The 20,442-nt window shown below is 45.3% G+C and overlaps 2 protein-coding genes across 2 annotated transcripts in view; one reads left to right on the top strand and one right to left on the bottom strand.

Moving 5' to 3' along the window:
• The first annotated feature begins 62 nt into the window (after positions 1 to 62).
• LOC119653657 (zinc finger HIT domain-containing protein 2) lies at positions 63 to 8,597 on the top strand. Its single transcript, XM_038058479.1, has 4 exons — positions 63 to 283; positions 346 to 668; positions 7,712 to 7,948; positions 8,015 to 8,597. The coding sequence occupies exons 1-4, from the start codon at positions 258 to 260 to the stop codon at positions 8,509 to 8,511; spliced, it is 1,083 nt and encodes a 360-aa protein (XP_037914407.1). The 5' UTR covers positions 63 to 257; the 3' UTR covers positions 8,512 to 8,597.
• Positions 8,598 to 13,087: 4,490 nt separating this feature from the next.
• Positions 13,088 to 20,442, bottom strand: part of LOC119655699 (mediator of RNA polymerase II transcription subunit 15) — a 33,094-nt gene continuing 25,739 nt past the window's right edge. The window contains exons 2-3 of the mRNA XM_038061713.1: positions 15,670 to 15,929; positions 13,088 to 15,500 (exon numbers count right to left, since the gene is read on the bottom strand). Of these exons, the coding sequence (XP_037917641.1) occupies positions 13,595 to 15,500; positions 15,670 to 15,929 (2,166 nt within the window). The 3' untranslated portion in view covers positions 13,088 to 13,594. The remainder of the gene's footprint in view (positions 15,501 to 15,669; positions 15,930 to 20,442) is intronic.

Below are 20,442 nucleotides of genomic sequence, written 5' to 3' on the forward strand. Positions count from 1 at the left end.
CTGAAGTGTGTTTACAAGGGATTGTGAATATGTTTCTGGGTGGTTAGAGAATTGTCAGATTTTTGTTGTGTTTTGGTTTGCAGAAGTGGTTCCCGCTTATAAAATATTTCAAGCAATAGAAAGTAAATTACCAATTGATTCCCAACGTTCTAATATCAGTAGGCAACGGCATTGTTTATATTTACATACTCGACCCACATCCCAATCTTTCGCTTCTTCAATAAGAAGTTACCGAGCAACATTCTGTCCTACATACAATGGATCCCGCCAATTTATGCCGAATGTAATTTGAATTATTTTTCAATTTCTCTATTCTAGAAATCAAATTTAATTAATTTTTTCCAGTTGCAACTCCTCCACATCCAAATACACGTGCCCAAAGTGTAATATTCTCTACTGTTCAGTGAATTGCTACCGAGCTCCCAGCCATCAACAATGTTCGGAAACATTTTACCGAGATTGTGTGACCGAGGAGCTGGCTTCGAGGGGGTTAAATCGAAGCGATCCTCAGGCCATTGAAGAAGTTCAACGCATGCATGAGATTCTGAAGAAAATGAATGAAGCGTTAATACCTGATGGTGGAAATGACGATGGGCTAGAAGATGGTGAGGAACCTCAAGAGGATGGAGTTGAAGAAGGAATTGATTCCGATGATGAAGACGATGAAGGTAAGTAATATTCCACTCCTAATCACCCATGGCGAGCAGCTGAAGAAGTGGAAGGAACACTTCACCACGGTTCTTAATTCTATTCATCCAACGAGATTTCTCTCCTTGTGAATGACATGGTTAGTCACCTTAACAGTAAGATACGGAGTGTTCCTCCAAGCAGAAGAGAAGGCAGAAGGGACAGGACAGGAGGAGAGCATGCCGGAGATGCGGCCAAGGGCTCGGGACGGTGTCCAATCTTCAGGGCGGAATTGGAAAGGGCTAGGTTGCGAATGGCATTATCCGCATTTTACAAATTAACATGCACCGGAGTGCAACCGCTTCGGAAGTAAATGCTGATCTATTGCTAATTAGCCAGTAATACTGAAACAAGGACACGTCCTCATGCTATATCGACTTATCGAGCATCGCTGCCATCTGGTTTCGGGATGAGGTTAAGCTTCGTGTTCTTGCCGAAGGCCGAGCGATCGGGTTTGTCTGGATCCGGTGTTAAGGCACAACCATTTTTAGCGTTGACCTGACACCGAACGAGACAATGCCGGACTTTTGGTGCCTGCTTGATGCTCTTCAGGACGCCGTTTCGAACACGGAGAGACGAATCCTGGTAGGCGGTGATTTCAAAGCCAGGGCCCTTGAATAGGGCATGCCCCAGTCAGACTCCAGAGGAAAACGCATTCTGGAAATGGCGGCGAGAACCGAGCTTGTAGTTTTAAACACCGGATCCAAGCCAACGTTTCAGCGCCCAGGCTGTGAAGCAAGCACTCCTGACATCACTTTTGCTTCGGAATCTCTGGCATCATCGGTGGACGGGTGGCGAGTCTTAGAAGACTTCTCGGCAAGTGATCACCAGTACATCGTGTTCGAATTGGTTGACGCTACTTGCCGGCGAGCACCAACGTGACGTTCCCCCTGCCTGTGGTATGTCGCGAGGGTGAACATGGCGAAGTTTATTAAAGTTGAAAATGGCAGAGCCGCGCTGGGGAGCGCTCTGGGGGATGGTAGTGACCCGTGTGGACTTGACTATAAGCTTGTCATCCAAATAATCGGGGCTCTACGGAGGCCCTGCATACTAAGTACCGACCAGATGGACCGCATTGTACAAGCATTGTTCTCCAGACACCCTGTACGAGTTGATGTCAGTAGCGCGGAAAGCGTCGAGGATTGTTCCCTTTTCACAATGAGAGAGCTCGAAGAAGCGACTCCCACTATGAAGAACAAGAAGGCGCCAGGCCCTGATGGCATCCCGGCGGAAGTTTACAAACTAGTGTTCCGCCAGCGGCCAGACTTGCTGCTTGAGGCGTTCAGCGCTTGCTTGAAGGAGGGTATTTTTCCGTATCGCTGGAAAGTGGCCAGATTCGCGCTGATGAGCAAAGGTAAAGGAGAGCCGGAGCTCCCATCTGCATACCGATCGCTGTGTATGCTTGACACGGCCGGGAAAGTGCTCGAGAAGCCCATCAGGAGTAGACTCGCTGAAGAGATCCGCGCTGCCGGGGCCTTATCCCCAAGGCAATTCGGGTTAAGAACAGGGAGATCCACAGTGGATGGAGGTCGTAGATGCGGTTCATCGGGCCGCCGATCTCGACAGATAGTGTCCCTCATAATGCTTGATGTCAGAAATGCCTTCAATTCCGTAAGAAGGACAGATATGCTAGGCACATTAGAAAACTCATTTCACGTGCTTGCGAATATTGAAGGATTATCTGAAAAGCCATTCCCTACTCTACGACACGCTGGAGGGCCAGAGGAGGATCGAAATCAAGTCGGGAGTAGTACAGGGATCTATCCTAGTGCCGGACCTCTGGAACGCTTCCTATGATAGTCTGCTGAAACTCGATATGCCCGAAGAGTCGCACCTGGTCGGTTAGCATACGACGTTGCGGCACTTGTTGTCGGACGCACTGTTGAACAGGCGCAAAGCTGACTTGGCATATTGATGCGTCAGGTAAGCGGGTGGACGACTGCTCACGGTTTCAGCCTGACGCTGGAAAAAAACCGAAGTAGTCATCTTGTCCAGAAGGGGAATCCCGACCATGCGCCGCATATCGATCGGCGAGTTGACTATAGAGCCAAAACCAGCGGTTAAATACCTTGGTTTAATGCTCGACTCAAAGATGAGCTTCTTCGAGCAAATCAAAGCAGCAGCGGACAGGGCTGCAGCTGAAGTCGTGGCCTTGAGTCGGCTAATGGCGAATGTCGGGGGCCCTATATCAACGAGGGGACGTCTCTTTATGGGAGCAATGCAGTCGGTTCTGCTCTATGGCGTGGAAGTAGGGGCTGATGCGCTTGATACGGAGGTGCATCGTAAGCGCTTTGCTCAAATGCAGAGCCGGGGAGATTTGCGAGTGGCATCTGCTAATCGCACCGTAAGGGCGAAAACTTAAGAGAGGTGGTTGCCCGTGAAGAACGTCAACGCACCCTTACCGAGTGGCAACTCTCTTGGCAAAATGGACTGCGCGCCTCATCGACAATTTATACCTGTGGCTGAACCGAACGCACGGTGAGATTGATTACTTCGTTACCCAACTTCTAAGCGGGCACGGAGGTTTTCAGTCTTACCTGCACAGGATTGGGATGGCGCGATCTCCAGGATGTGTGTTCTGCAATGGAGTGGCGTACGACGCTGAACACACCTTTTTCTCTTGCGGGGGTGGAATGGCTTTCGTTAGCAGACACAGGGGAGCTCTCTCCACACAACATTGTCAGAGAGATTCTGAGGAGCGCTGGTAGCTGGAGTCGTGTTGCGCATTATGTTTGGGTTCTTCTTATTGTAAAGAAGATTGAACTCGACCGGCGGAGAGACCGGATGGTAAGGTAACTCCCTTCCTCCCCTCCCGTTGGTGAAAGGGATTCCCTGACTTGAAGGCTCCTAAAGCCGGGGGAGCGGAAGGGCTAGCCCGAAGTAATGTGTCAAACGGTTCCAGGCTAGTTCTCGGATGACAGGGAGGTGTTTAGTTGGTAACCCGACAGCGTACGTATTTAGCTACCATATCCTAAAGCCGCTGGACTTGACGATCTCCTCGCAGAGTTATATATCAGTGCACCTGCAGTTTCTGCAGATCTGCGACTTTCACTCGTACGAAGATCTTACCACTCCGAGACTTTTCCCAGAGAGTGGAGGAGGCCCGTGTTGAGTGTGACAATTGTAGGAGCATTTGCCGTAACCCCTGTCGTCGTTAAGAAAATAACTAAAATAATCCTGGCACGCATCACAAACCATCTGAAAAGCTTGATCAGTAGAAAAAAACTTGGTTTCCGCCCCGGGTCTTCTTGGATTGGCCACATAAACACGCTACGAATCACTTTAGGATCGTGCGCGGAATTTAGATCCTTCGTGATCTTCATCGATTTCGTGAATAGTCTGAACAGGGAGTGTATTTGGCGTGCTCTACGCAGGGGGGCAGCACCGGGCTGAAATCTTACAGGAATTTGAGGAAAAGCTAAGTGACTGGGGATGCCGACGCAATTTATAATGCAGCTTTGACCGCATTTCAGGTCCAGTATATGCTGAGATTCTCCCAGACGCTAGGTCATGGATACCAAAACTAAAGTTTACTTCGACAAATACGAACATCACTGCTGCCGTTGACAGAATTTTGGCTGATCGTTTGGCTAGCGAGATTACTGCGACAGAGGTTCATAGCCTGGTGTAAGTTGCAGCTGCCACGGTTATTCATCCTTATAATCAACATTTTGGAGCGAATAATAGGGGTACGCTCAGGAGGAATTCACCGTTCTGGGTGTTTCGACTTAACAAAAGAGTCGAAAATTTGAGAAAAGAGATTGATCGTGTCACGCAAGCATCCATCATCAAGAGTGCACAGATGCACTGCCAACATCATTGGAAACTACCATCTGTCCAATGATATGGCAATCGAAAAAATCCTCGTGGTGCTGAAGGAGAAACTTGCGGTATACCCCAATCGCATCCGTAGGTATCAAAAGAGTTTTCAGCGACGGACAGGCAACACCTTGCTTTTCCAAAACCAACGGGGATTCTATAAAATTCTCACTAACTCAGGTCGTGAAAGTAACCTCTATCTGAATCAGGGAGAAGACTTCTGGAGAAGTGTTTGGAATGATGAGCCACGTGGCTCCCACACCTTCTGCGTTCATGCGAGGCCCTCCCCGAAATGACCATGGCTGGCATAGTTGAAGTCGACGTAGAGGCAGCCCTTCTTGAAAAGGCAGGCAATTGGAAGTCGCCAGGAGTTGATAAGATTTACAAGTTCTGACTGAAAACAGCCATCCTCATCCCCAAGGAACAGGGTGCCATCTGCCCTTCAAAATGTCAACCAATTACTTGTCTTCCTACCACCTACAAGGGTCTTCACTTCAGGCATGTGCGCGAACATCTCAAAATATCTTGATGCTCCCGAGGCTGAAAGGAACAGCTTCTAATCGATAAGGTAGCTGTGAAGCAGGCTCTACATAAAAAACGAAATATTTCGACAGCCTACATCGATTATAAGTCAGTTTTTGACTCCATATCACATTCGTGGTTACTACAAGTGTTACGCTTGTACAAAATTAACTCGAATGTGATTCTTCTCCGGTGAACAGTGATGAAGACTTGGAGGACGAAGCTATTGGTATCCTCAGAAACATAAGGAGAGATACCAATCAAGTGTGGCATCTTCCAAGGCGACTCTCTAAGCCCGCTGTGGTTTTATTTGGCTTTATATCCACTATCCCATTTTCTGCATAAATACGGGTTCCAAGTCAAACATGCCATATTGTCGAAATGTACATTAAATTATTTAAAGTGTATTGACACCAAATTGTATGCCAAAGACGAGTATCAACTTCGCTCCTTGCTGGACATCAGCATCTAGTTCAGCACGGATATTAGTATGCAGTTGGGTTTGGAGAAATGTCGTATAACAATTTCATAACGCAGCTCACCTCGGGTTAATGCTATCGCATTAACGTAACGTGAATGAATTGGCGTTCCTCAACTGGTATTCTTTGTGATCGCTCTGTCGCCTTCTATGACTCTGATTTTTGACCAACTATAAAACATAGCTCCTCCTGACAGTGAACAGCTCCTCACGATAGTGAACAAACAAAGATACTGCGTTGGACGAGTGGCGTAACACACCATGACCACATCAGAAATGAGAATATCAGCGATCGATATGAGATTGCACCGATCATGGAGAAATTGCGAGAGAGCCTTCTTCGATAATATGGGTAGGTATTTTGCGTTTATGAAAACTCACTTGCCAAAACTGAGTTGAACATCGATACAACGTTGGTTTGATGTGCTTGATGGTGATTTGAGAGTCTCTCGGCTCCATCCAGATAGGCACATGGCTGAGCAAAATGGTCCAACCGATCAAGACGAGCCAATCCGCTTCTGAAAGGGGCAAAGGCTGAAGAACAGGAGAGTCACTACCTCAGCGGGACATCAACTTTCCGATTTAACGGCACATGCTATTAGCTCGGGTAGAGTTTATCTTACCTACACCTTGAGACACCTAGGTGTTTTGTGTCTATTCAGACTGTATTACCTTCCCTTCTTTTCTTTCCAAACGGGCACGGGACCGTCTATGGCGGAGTTGTCTTATGTGAACTGTGAAACCACTGCCGCATACTTGAACACCCTTTCTCTTTCTCGGTATTTCCTCCAGGGGTGTCAACTGAATTCTTCCATTCTTTCGTGACTTTCCCTGTAGCCGATTTGCTTGCCCGCTGCCTTTAAACGTTCATTGCGGGGCTTGAGCATCCTCTTTATATCATCGGTTCATTATAGTTTACGGAATTTAATCACGGCCAATCTAGATACTGTTAAGTCACCAAACCATTGCTACAACTCAAAGCTATCAAGTTTCGTTGTGGCCTTACGACTCGCGAAAAAAAAGAAGTTGTCCAAATTTCACTTGTGATAATCCACAATTAAGAAAAACAAAAACTTTGTACTTTACACAATTTATTAATAAAACGATTTCAAAATTCCACGGACAGCATTACAGCTAATGGTATCGAGAACGGACTGCGAGAAACCACATATCAGTCGCTAATTTATTCAAAATAAAGTGCTGATCTGTCGTCTGCATTTTTGCCATATTGTGGAATTTTTATAAAGGGTCAAATTGCAAGCTGCTTACTCAGCTGCATTGCACATGCAGGTGTTGCATTGAAAATGACGGCAGTGACTCATTGGTGAATTTCATGACGTTCATTATCCTCGTTAGTGAGGGAGGAAACTTTATTTATCGATTGTGATGTTAGGGCTATTTCACGTGACAAAAACTGTGCCGCTCGAAGCGTCTCACCATAGGGTCAAAGCTCTTACTGCATAAGACAATGATTTTTTTCAGTTCTCATGTATTCCTCGGAGACTTGGGTTCTTAGCAAGAAAAATCGCAAACTCTTGGCCACGTTCGAGAGAAGAATCCACCGAAGATTTTTTGGCCCCCTACATGAGGATGAAGATTCTGTAGTCTACATAACGACGAAATCTAGGAGCGATACCATGAGCGTCAAGTTGTGAATAAAATCCGACTCAATAGGTTACGGTGGGCGGGTCACTTAATCCGTATGGATGAGGATGATCCAGCCCGAAAAGTCTATAAGGGCAATATCTATGGTAGAAAGGGAAGACGAGGCAGACCCTGCCTGAGATGGAAGGCTGGCGTAGGCCAGGACGCCAGGCAACTTTTAGTGATATCGAATTAGTGGACCTCGGCACAAATTGGGATGTCTGGAGTTCCTTTTTAAGGCAGGCCTAGACCGGCTACCGGTTGTTGCGCCGTCGATTATGATGACGATGTTTGGTCCCATAAGGGAAATTTCAGCGCTGGAGTCATGTATTTCGTCTTATCTAATTCACCTGTGTCTGACCCCAATTTTGGTACACCTTTTTTCCACGGACTATATTACTGTATCTGGGAAGCATTTCCGGCGAGTGCTAGTAAAGTTACTTGTAGAAATTCAGATAATCTCCAGAAATGAAATATACCATCGTCAAATGAATAAGCAATAGCTTAGTTGCCACAACGTTCGAGACCTTCTAAAGGAAGAGACTGTTTTTAATGTTCCAGGACCAGACTTAGCTGCAAGGCTTGAAGGAATTGATTTAGATAATCCAGACGCAATTTGGACCTGCCTAACTAGCGATGGAAGACAAGAGTTTGAAATGCTTTTGAAGACAGGAGATATTCAAAATGTGATACCAAGTTTTCAACCTTGGTGGGAAATTCGAATCCCAAAAACTCTGATAGTTGACATGGATGAAACTCGCCCGGAGGAAAATCAATTAAAACATCCAGCGGTGTTAGGTATGAAAATATTGGTAGAAGTAGAAAATAGTATCTAAAATTTGTTACTAAACTCCATCAATCTAGAGAACATCCCATCGTTCGACACCTTATCGAAAAAACCACCATCACCTTGTCTTCCACACAATCTTTATAACATTCTATCCTCGTATACATGCACTGTACGGTTCTTCAACGGCGAGCATCACTTAACCCCCGTCGAGGCCACAAAGTATCTCATACAGAATTCGGCAACTCTTAAAAACAATGCGAATTTCGATGATAACGAACAAGCAGTAAAATCTGTGATAGCAGAGTGTGATGGTGGTGATGGATTGCCACCTTGGGAGGAGATTGCTTGTGATGTTGAGAAGATAATGGACGGACCTTATGAGGCGAGACGTGATCCAGTTTATGTAAAGGCAGCGCTATCAGATATTCATAGGCTGATGGAACAAGCGAAGCATTCTGTATCTAAATCCAAAAACGTGAGCGCTGAACTGGGTGAAAATTTAGATAAGAAAAAGTTGGTGGCTATTATTAGGAAAATTGATTTTTTTCTATCGTTTGTTAACGCAGTTTAGAATTATTTACAACGAAAAAGGACTCTTGTTTAAGTGAAAGATTTGTGCGATCACAAATATTGAAAATATATTGTTTTTTAAAAAGATATTGCTTATTTTTTATCTGTGAATGTCGTTTCTTGGCTCAACATAATTTATTGCAGGCTGTCGGACTAGATCAATCGGAGAGAAATTTTCTCCCTCTTTTTTGTTGGTCCACGGACTTCCTTTTCTCGGTCTAGCAGCCATTTTTTTTTTTCAAAAAAGCAGCAATCTATTTTCCAAAAATTGGATGTTAGTGCTGCTCGTTCACTTTACTGTTGGCCTTAGGAAATTCTCCCTTTCTGCGCTTTTCCGCTCGGTGTTATCTGACTGAGCCAAACTCACTGGCAAGTGGAAAATTATTTAATGAATTTATTTGATTAATAATATTTTTATTTATTTGTTTAAGATCCAAAGGTGTTCTGCCTCCGATGTGCTGCCGCATCCCCCCCCCCCCCCGGTTCAGCGAAGGAATTCGGGACGTGATCCCGCCAATGACGTCACCGGGCGAACCTGAATTTTTCTTTTGAAACGTCCCCCTGTCCGGGAAGGGTTTCAGCCTTGACAAGGAGACCCATTTGTGCTCGTCTCGGACGTCGAGTTTGAAGGAGTGCTCCTGTCGCTCCAGGACTTTAAATGGGCTTTCATGTGGTAGGTACAGCGGTCTCTAAGGAGCGTCCACCCTAATAAGAACGTGCGAGCATGTCTCGAGGTCTCTGGGGGTGTCGACCTCCGGCCACGTATGTTTGGAAGGTGGAGTCGATTGGAGTTTCGAAACCGCGTCCCTGAGCAGACGTAGCATGCTGGATTCTCTTACCCCTGCTCTGATATCCAGCACAGAGTCACTGGGGAGTCGCAGATTCTCTCCATATACCATCTCCGCTGGGCTGGCCGTGAACTCCTCTCGATCGGATGTGCGAAGGCAACCGCGATGGATGATGGATCATCGCAAGCCTTCAGTGTCCGGTGCCAACGTTCCAGCATCTCATTTGATTGCGGATGGTATGCAGTGGTCATGCGGCATTTGAAACCCAGGAGCTTGCCTAACTCCGAGAAAAGAGTAGACTCAAACTGCATTCCCTGGTCCGTGATGATTACGGCAGGTACACCAAAGCACGGGATACTTTCTCTAAAGAGGGCCTCGGCACATGATTGTGCCGTAGCGTCAGTCAGAGGTATTGTTTCAGGTCGATAATTGTGAGGCAATACTTGCATCCGGGCGACTCTCGCAAAGGGCCAATGATGTCGAGGTGGATGTTGTGGCAGCACTTGGTCGACCGAGGGAATACGCCTACTTCCTTTTTTTACGTGTTTGTTTATCTTACAGTTCTGGCACGCAATGCACTGTCTGATCTTACAGTTTACGTTCTTGTTCATGGATCGCCAGAATTATTTTCCGGTGATTAACCGGTCAGTTGTCCCGATGCCTGGGTGTGCCAGATGGTGTACTGCTGCTACTTCCTTGCGTAAATCGGCCGGAATAAATGGCCTAGGTCCCTTGTCTGAGGTCTCGCAGAGTAAGCAGAAGTTTGATCCGAAGATAGGAAACTCCTTGAACTTGTATTTGGAGTTTGTCCTCAGGCTTTGAAGCTCTGCCTCCTCTTTCTGCGGCGTGAATTGTGGCCTCTGAGATTCCTGACAAAGCGTCCGTAACGATGTTTTCTTTTCCAGACACGTGTTGGATATCGGAAGTAAATTGGCTGATGAAGCTTAGTTGCCGATGCTGTCGAGGAGACGCTTTATCGGTCTTTTCTTCAAGCGCGAAAATAAGGGGCTTGTGGTCCGTGAACACGGTGAACGGTCTGCTCTCAAGGGAGAAGCGGAAGTATTTAATGGCGAGGTACGCGGCGAGTAACTCACGATCGTAGGCGCTGAAGTTACATTGAGTTGGGTTGAGTTGTTTCGAAAAGAAGCTTTAACGGTTGCCAGGTTTGGTTCACTCATTGGAGAAAAGCGGCACTGTGGCGGCGCTGTGTCTGAGGCATTGACGAATAGGGCTAGGGGTGCATGGCCGAGGAAATGCTAGTAGTGTAACATCAACAAGCTGTTGTTTTACAGTTTCAAACGTCTGGACGACCTTAGCAGACCACGCAACTTTGCAGGTGTCTTTCGATTTGGGTCCAAACAAGTAAGCGTTCAGGATGACTTGGGCAGGAAACGACGATAGAAGTTTAACATGCTCAAGGACCTTCACAGATCCTTCACCGTGGTTGATAGCGGAAAGTTTTTAATCGCTTCAACCTTGACTGGGTTTCGCGTTGAATTCCGTCAGGGATGATCATGTGGCCGATAAATTTCACCTGCTTCTGAAGGAATTTCCACTTTTCAACGTTTACAACTAGCCCGGCCTCAAGGAGACGTTCAAAAATGCACTCGATATGATCCAAATGTTCAGAATCGGAAGAAAAGGCGACCAAAATATCATCCATGTAGACGAAACAGAAGTTCAAGTTTCGTAGAACAGATTGGGTGAATCTCTGAAATGTCTACGCAGCGTTGCCCAAGCCAAGCCATCCTGGTGAACTCGAAGAGTCCAAAAGCTGTGCAAATAACCGTTTTCCGTATTTCTTCGGGAGCAACAGGGATTTGGTTATACGCCTTGATCAGATCCAAGGTTGTGGAAGCACGGCAGCTTCTTAATGATTGCCCAAAGTCATGGATGAGTGGAATAGGGTATAGGGAATTGTCTGAGCATTCAAACGCCCGTAATTTCCGCAAGGCGTCCATTCGCCGTTTGGCTTAGGAGCCATATGGAGTGGGATAACCTGTTTCATGACCATTGAATTCTTTCCTTGCAACAGCAAGCTTCTGAGGTGATAGGGGCGGCACCTTTGAGAGGATCGGGGAGTTGCTAGTGTTGATGTGGGGCTGCACATCGTGCTTAACCGGCTGGATGAAACTACTTTCAGCAGTAATGTTGTGATATTTTCGGAGGAGTGTCAGTCGGCCCGCGAAAACAATAGAAAGATTGTCGTATACGCAGGGAGGAATTTTTCTGGACGACTTTAAAGAGGTTGCGGGGTCTATCAGTGCTTTATTCTACAAGTCCACCAACAGCCCATAGTGACACAGAAAGTCTGCGCCTAAAATGGAGTGCTAATGTTCGCCAAAACGGATCGCCGCGAAAACGTTCGTCCGGGACTCACGCCCCTTGCCTGTCGCCGGAAGTGGGGATGGGAGAGGAGTTCGCGGCAACCAGTGGTAAGTTGCACGTGTTGGACGGGGTACGGGGAGAACCGACACCTCCGCGCCTGTGTCGACTAGAAAGTAATGCCTGCTCAGAAAGTCGAAAATTGTGAGACCTTATACGGCTAATGCCACGATTCAACTCCTGGACTCATTTGGGTGAGACGTTTTGAACCACCCTCCGCATTCGCCTGACTTGTCCGATTACTATCTCTTCACTTTCATGAAGGTGCAGGGCTGAAAAAAGGTTTCGAACGAACGAAAAAGTCAAGGGGGAGATGGAATAGTGGGTGAAAGGCTTTTTCGAGGAGGCAACAAAAATTGATTTTTTGCCTGTTGAAATAATTTACATGTCATGGATTTTTTTTAAACAGTTTTTTTGAAGCCATGTGGAGAACATTTACTTTCTACAGAATAAGACTTGTTTACCAAATTGGCGGAGGCCTGTGGTGGCTTAATTGGCGGATGATTCTGTGGTTCGGGGGCGCTGTTTAGGGCTTCAGTGCACAATAGAGACAACCGAATAAATGACGGTGATGTTATGTTGTGTGGCTTGGATATGAGTTAGCCTGGGAAGCGAAGCTAGGGCAGTTTGGTGCCGCGTGACCGACCTACTGACAGTATTTGCACTATAAAATTAGCTTGCTAGATCTCTCCACCCTCAAGTGATTGGAGAACGTCAAACATGCGCAATGCTTTTCTTTCACTATACAAATTCAAGCAATGCGCCGGGAGATATATCTGTTCTATGTAGTATTTTTGGTACTCGATAGTTTTTTCCGCAAAGAACGTGTGTTCGAAACTGTGAATAATTTTCGAAGTAGTTTTTTTCCGAATGAAGAGTGTAGGTGGACAATTTCGCCTAGTTCTCCACGAGAAGGTTATTTTTTTGATACGGTATAGTCCTCTTTGTTTTTGAGGAGGATTTATCGTTTAGAATTTCCTGGTTTTTCAACCAGGAAGTTTTTGGTCACAGAGTTCGAGATTATAGCTTTTGTGGCCCTGAATTTTCCGCGAATTCGACAACAACGGTAGGCGGCTTCTTCTGAGGTTGCTAAAGTCACCAGAGTCACCTTTGGCTGGCGTTGAGGTTTGTTGGATAGAGTGTAGTGTAGTAGAGTGTAGTTTTATGTTATTTTGGCTGTTGTAACTGGTTTCCCCGAAGTAACCTTAATTGTTGTCTCTAGTCAGGCCATTGTCGTTCCCCAAGGACTTTTTTTTTGCTAGCTGTGCCCTCCAAATTAGGGAGAAGGGTTGCGTTCTACTTCTTTATGCTTAAAGGTTGCCAAGCTGATTGGGGTGGGGGACTTCTTACCAGGCACCATCTGGAATTCGTCCGCTAATAAGGACCAAGATAAACCAATCAACATGTTTTACCACATTTTGTATTAATTTTTCCTTTATTTTATTATTTAATTTATAATAATTAGCTTTAACAATTTCATTAAAATAATGGCAATGTAAGGTAGTTGCACAGCATTTTGGCGATGTACATACATTTAATGCTATCTAGGTCTATGTATTTTATTGCACATGTGACAGGGATGAGAACTTGATGCATTTGGAGGAGTAAGCTGACGATCTGCTTTGCCGATACCGAGGGGTCAAAGGACCTGCTATGTAATGCAGATAGCTCTGAGAGAGCTTTGTTTACATTCTTCTTGAGACTAGGGATGCAGTAGTGAAGACAAACTAAGGAATTTTATGGAGCGAATCAGCCCCATTTCCGCTTTTTTGTCAACCCATCATCGTACTTCTTCAAGTGCACCAGACTATATGATACAACTTAATAAAAGACATTCCTAACTAATAAAACTGACTGAAGTGTAGTCTAATATAACTACATATCCATAACTAACTCTATACAATGCGCTTTTTAGTCATCATTAGTGGCTGGTTCTTGCGTTGACACCGCTGGAAGGATTGCTGGAGATCGCTGTTTGAGCCTGTTGATAAGGTCATTCAATTTCTTGAACTGTGATTGAGTGTATGGAGCATCTCCTTGAAAGTCGGTGTTCAGGAGGGAGTGTGAGTTATAACCACTGAAAGTGTTCCCACGTTGTTTCTGCGTGATCGCTAGTACAGGCTCTTCGGTCCCATAACCTTCTTGTTCAACAGTTTCGTAAGCTGCTTGCGATTGCTGCTGCTTTTCATAATCAAACTTGGAACTGGCACTTGGAATAGGTGGGAGAGGATATACTGATGAATGGTCATCTGAATTTCCATTATCGTTGAAGCGAATCCGAGTGTGAGTTGGGCGGGGACTGTTCTCAGTGATAGGAAGGTTTGATTCCTCTTGCTCATTAGGTGGTCCATAAACCTTATGCGGACGTTGTACTTGTTGGGGAGGTGGACCTTGTGGCTGCTGATCATAGGAGAATAGCTGGTGGTTTTCGTCTTCATGAACTCCTTCGGCATTGGGATTATCAGAATAAACTGGAGTGTGGCGGGCTTCAGGAATTTCAGGTTGATCGTCGACTTCTTCTGAGTTTTCAGCAGCACCAGGCTGTTGTGAAGAATATTTTGCCAGATTATTTGCAGGACCATTTTTGCCTGCAAAGAATTGGTTCTGAAGAATGTTGGTCAATGAAAATTCCGCTGGTTTTTGAGTGGCTGAGAAGGTCAAACTGGGCTGTTTAGCTGGGATATTGACAATCTCCTGTGCAGGTTGGGCATCCTCTTCAGCATACTCCTTGCCTTGTGGTTGTGGTTGGAGATATTCCTGAGTTGGTTGTTGCTGAGGTTGTACCTGTTGTTCTTGTGCTTTTGGAGCTAAGTATTCTTGAGGTCCACGTCCTCCGATTTGAACTACTTCTTCTTCTTGTGATGATTGTTGGACATTTTGTCCCAATGAGCCATGAATGGTAGGAACTTGTTGAACAATGAATTGTTGGAATTGAGCCTTTGGAACTTGATAGTTAGGAATCTGAGGCTGTTGATATTGGATTGACAATTGTTTGGGCTGTTGGATTGGATGAGCTGGGAAGAGGTGGGGTCTTTGAAGGGGACTTACGGGTGCCGAATAAATTTGATGATGTTGGATGTGTGGGTTTGGTGAAGGAGCAAATTGAGGTTGAAGTGCTGGTGTAGGAAGAGGAGCGCCTACCATAAATTTGGTGGCCGGTTTATAGTAATCAGTGGTTTGAATTAAAGGATGCTGGGCTTCTGGTTGGGCTTCGGGGTAATGCTGATGCTGTTGGCGGAATAAAGCCTGCTGTTGCGCAACTCTTGCCTCGTGCTCCTCGAAAGCCTTAATGTACTGAGCAGCACGAATTTCCAGATATCGTTGCAACAGAGATTGCAAATGAGCGGCATATTTAGCCGGACCTGGAATTCTGAGAACTATAACCGGTTCAGAAATTTGTTGTTGGCCTTGATAGAAAACTTTTTGTTGTTGTTGCACAGGTTGGAAACCAGGATAAGTAGGAGAAGGATATGGTGCAGGCGAATAAGTAGGAGTAGAGGAGTATGCTGGAGTTGGTGGGAATTTTGTGGAGGAGAAAGCTCCTGTGGAAAAACTTGATGGAATGATTGTCGGTTTGGGGGTGAATGGGGGTCGGAATGGTTGGTTATTCGGGGTGTAAGTTTTGTAGCCGCCAGGGGTTTCTTTGATTTCATAAGCTCGTGATGGTTGAATTTGGACGCTGCTGTGGTAAAATCCATTATTGGCCCCGTTGAACCCATTGGGGATTGGAACGGTTTGCTGGGAGTATGGGAAAAATTGGAAGGTTGGCTTGGAAAATTGAAATCGTTGTTGGGCTATGCTATTTTGGTTTCCGTACCTGTAAAGAGAAAAAGCGGTTTGTTTAGTTATTGCAAATTTTACGGTTCTTCAACTAACTATCATTTCAATTTGGATTTATACAATTCAAAGTGACAATTTTCAAATATATTAAAAATCAAAATTATTCGAAAAATGTACTTCTTTAAGTTGTAGAGATCCACACTTACCCTAATTCACTATCAACTGTTCTCTTTGGATTCTTTACAGTTGAATTATCACGTTCCACTTTAATTTTGACTACATCCCCATGCATTTTGAATTGTTTATCCAATTCTTTGATAAATTCCTTGTCATCTTCTGATAGTGATGAGAATTCATCAAGAATGGTTTTGGGACCTTTTGTGGGTTTTCGATTTTTCACTTTTTTCGGATATGTTTTATCGGAGCTTTTCGCAATGATCAGTTCAACGCATATACTCAACGCAATCTGGAATGTAGAAAAGAATAGATTTATAGTTACAATTTGAAAAACATGCACAAGGCCATTCCCTGTTGCAAATAATGAGAAGAATGGTGAGGAGTAGGCTGGGAAGTTTCTGAGAATGGGTCCCTGAAAAAATGAGCAATGATAATCCCCACTATGACTATATTTTATGAGAAAATAATTCACAGCTCCCTTTTTTAAAGTTATGGGACTCCCGTCAAACTCAATGTAAAAAGATCCAAATCACTGCATTTGTGGGTACTCACAGTTCCCACCTTCTCACCTAATTTCGTGTCAATAGGTATGACCGTTTCTGAGAAAAGTGTGTGTGATAGACAGTCAGACAGGCAGATCGGCGACCGAGAGACGGACAAACAAGCATACGATGATCGATGCCATGATGCCTTATATGGAGCGGAATTCGACCCATGGGGATGTGCGTACAAGGCAGTCATGGCATCGATCAAGGATAAACATTCACCACCGAACACGAACCCTAATTTGCTGCGAGATATCGTTGGCACCTTTTTCGTAAAACACTACAAGCGAACCGAGCCTACCCATTGTACAGGTAGATTCCGATGAAATTGCAAGACCAACAGATCCTGCACGGTAGTTACTCTCGATGTGAAGAGTGCTTTCAATTCTGCGAACTGGTGTAAAATAATTGAGGCCTTTGGGCCAAATTGAGCACTCTCAAATACCTGGTCCGCATCGTCATAGAGTTTCTTGGCGAGAGGTATTGTGTTACGATTCGGTCGAAGGACCTAAGACACATTGGACAACCTGTGGTGTACCGCAAGGTTCGGTCCTCGGTACTCCTCTGTGGATAATAATGTACGATGGAATTTTGAGGTTACAGCTCCCCAAACGGGTGACCGTAATTGGTTTCGCAGGTATCGAAGTGACTATTGGGGTACAAGACATCAAGGTTATCGAAATTTTAACAAACGAGGCAATTTGAAAAATTAGGTCCTGGCTAGATAACGCTGGTCTGGCACTCGGAGGTAGTTCTAATGACCAAACGAAGGAAACTAGTATCGATGAAGGTTAAGATTGGTGAACAATTCATACACTCGCAACCAGCGTTCAAATATCTAGGAGTCATGATAGACCAACAATTAAATTCCAAGGCACATCTTGAAAATTTAGCAACAAAAGCATCTGCAGTTACAACATTATTGGCCCAAGGCAAAGTCGTTGGTTCCTTATCTCCAGAGTTGTTAGTTCGATTTTGTTTTATGCAGCTCCTGTCTGTGCCACGTCATTGGAACATGAGGCAAATAGGAAAAAAGACATCGTGCGCCTACAGTCCAACATCTGACGAAGCAGCATGTGTGATAGCAGGCGCACATCTGGGCGAACAAGGATCGACGCCTCTATGACTCAACTTACTCAATCGGCAAATCTTATACCTATGGTTGACAGTTGGCACCAAGAAGCAATACTGGAGTGGCAGAAAAGATCAAACTATTCTCTTAAAGGACGCTGGACTTACAGATTTATCCCATAGATTAAACCACGCCATGAAGGGGTTAGATATGGCCTAACCTCCTAAGTGTACGCGGAGGACATTGCGCATATCTTTACCGCTTTGAGCGTGACAACTTTCCATATGTTATGGTTCAGGAGAATGTGATACACGTTGTTTTTAGCTGTTCAAGATTCGCCGCACGCAGGGCGGAGGTAGAAATTGTCACTGGGACGTAGTTGCTATCCGAGAATATCATGGAATCCATTCTAGCTTCAGAAACGTCTCGGAGGGCGGTGAAATAACTAGTGAAGGTAATCAACAATACGCTAAGGGAAGAGGAACTTTGGAGGAAGATGATAAATATCAACAGGAAGCGCAGTTTGCAATTCCTGTCCCGTGGTGTATACGAAGGAGAAGGCGCTGTTCTAGTGAGTAAAACTCTCACAACCGTATCACAGGAGCCAACGATGGGTTTTGAAACTTTCCATTTATTAACGAAACCTTAAAAGCAGTGACAACTCATCAGACGCTGCCTCGCTTCTATCTTGGGAGCAGTGTGACCAAGTGGTTCCCAGATGTTGATTGTTCTAGAGCCACGTTTGCCTTGTCCAGATCTAAGCTAGGCGGAACAAAGTTTTTCTAATCTATAACCATCTCGAAACCACTACGGTCATGTTGGGTCTAGGCTAGAAGCAGTCTGATGAATTGCCTCTGTGCTAGACGAATCGGGATACAGGCAAGTCGTATATGAAATCTGCCATTAGTTCACTTGCCTTATGAGAGTCCCTTTGACCAGCCAGGATGAAACTGTACACATCCATGAGAGAATTCGGTCTCCCAGCAAAATAAATAAGATTGACAGGCTGACCCTGACCAATGTGCGAGGCCAGATGAAAGCAGCAGGATCACTCTCGAAGCCTTCCATCATCCAGAACATTCCCTTTAATTTGGCTTTCGGAAGATGATCAGTGACACTGAGGTGAATGTCAAAGGCAGTCCGGTTGCTCCATTATTTGCTCGAAGGAATTTTCTCCACAAGCCCTAATGCTCCTTTGTCCGTTTGGTCTTTGACCCAAACCCCGGTGATGCCTTCGATAAGGCCACATCGATGTTGTCTTCGCGGATGGTTTGCGAGAGTAGGTCCTGCGCTGCCTGGCAGTGGTTGACGATGATTTCTATCAACCTCATCTGCGATTTATATTAAGGCCTCTTTTGTATTCTGGGCACTTGCTGTTACCTGCAATGTGCCGATGATCCACACGCTCCTTCCCTTTGCACAGTGAGCAATTTGGGTCAGTTTCGCAATGCTTGCTGATATGGCTTTCTACTCCGCATCTTCTGCGCTGCTTCGACTTGTCATTTGTACTGGTGCATGCCTTCGCAATGTGACCAAAGTTAAGGCACTTAAAGTATCGCTTTAGTGCCACCTACTCCTTGAGCCGGTACATAACCCAACCTATTCTTCCTCTTCCTACTGCTGATAGTTTGAGTTCTGTCTCTACTGGTATGCTGATGATGGCGGTTTGTGCTCCTCCGTAGGTTTTCCTAAGAATTTTCACCGTTGATTCCTGTAGTCCGACAAAATCGAGCTGCTTCTCCAAGGTTTCGCGAACCTCCCTTTTCGTGGTGATTTCATCTATATCTTTGCAGATTATAGCTATCTCCGGACTGTTAGCTCTTATGTCAGCTTCGTGTCGTAATGACTTTCCGATTTGGCTCAAGAATTTGTCCGCGATTGTATCCTTGGATTTCTTGAGCTCCAACATAAGATCCAAGTTGGTCAGTTCGGGGTTTCCTATCACTCTCTGGAGAAAGTCAGCATCTGACCCTTCACCTCGTTTCAAAATTATAATCACCTCCGATCATTTCTTTTTCGGGATTCCACTTTTCTCCAGGCTTTTGCATCCGCCTTTAGAGGTCCGCTCCCTTTTCTCGAGGTCGCTTGTTTCACAGTTTCGCCGGTAGCTTCAGCCTTAGCTCTCATATGCTCCGCATTTTTGGGAGTTGAGTCCTTTTTTCCTTTACTGGCCTGTTGAATCGTTTAACTTTTCGCGCAGCCTCTTCCCCAGTTTCTCCCCTTTCGTATTTTGAACGGGGCGTTGCTTTAATCACCTGCCTCACTTTCTCGTTCGAAGGCTTTCCCCCTTCTTTCGTCCTGGGCCTTGCCGTACGCTAAACGGATGCCTCTTATCATGGCCCTTATATTTTGGCGAATGTTCCTACGCTCCTTTATGAATTCACACAGCTCTATGATGTTTTTATCAAGGACAGTGAAGGTAGCTCTTGATTGACCGTTGCTGATAAGATCGCTCGGGTGTTTCGGTGCCAAGGATTCTTCCTCATCGAAGACCCCCGCTACACACTCCCCACGGTGGGAGGCGGCTTGAGCCCGTGTGGGGGGATCTGCGAACAATCGAGCTTCCTTTGAACGGGTCCGTCGATGGAACCAGTTCCAGTCCCACAGTATCCAAGGTTCCCACTACTGAGGCAGTACCCTATACTATAATCTTGTAGTGTACCGCTACGATCTTGAATGAAGTGCTCTAAAACACTTCAAGGCCTTGATCCAATTGGATTGTTGCGCCAACGATTATTATTATTATCCTTTCCATCTCCAATTTTTATCCACGGGCAGGCTTTTTGTTCCCACCTACCCGGCCTGCGGATAAACACGCCCCACCCCATGACATATCGCCAAGCGTTCCCTTATCCGCATGAAGGGACACGACTGATGGGAGATTTGGAAACTTCACACAGGCACTTCATACATATAGGTTTTTACCATTTACAGAGGCTTATTGTATTTTCCTACAAAATGGAATCGAATCGTATTTATAAATATGTGTCGTTCACTACAGCATAATCAATGTTTTTCGTTGCAAACTCTTCACCAAACACATGCCTGAAGGAAACAAGTTTTGACCGAAGCAACTTTGTTAGAGTCCGAGAATTTCACAAAAAGAAAAATCCTATCACCGATTCACGCAAGGATGATAAGAATAAGGAACCGTGCATTCAAAAGGAGTCTTTTCAACACTAATA

The sequence above is a fragment of the Hermetia illucens genome, chromosome 4 (genome assembly GCF_905115235.1).
Source record: "Hermetia illucens chromosome 4, iHerIll2.2.curated.20191125, whole genome shotgun sequence".
Taxonomy (NCBI): Eukaryota; Metazoa; Arthropoda; class Insecta; order Diptera; family Stratiomyidae; genus Hermetia; species Hermetia illucens.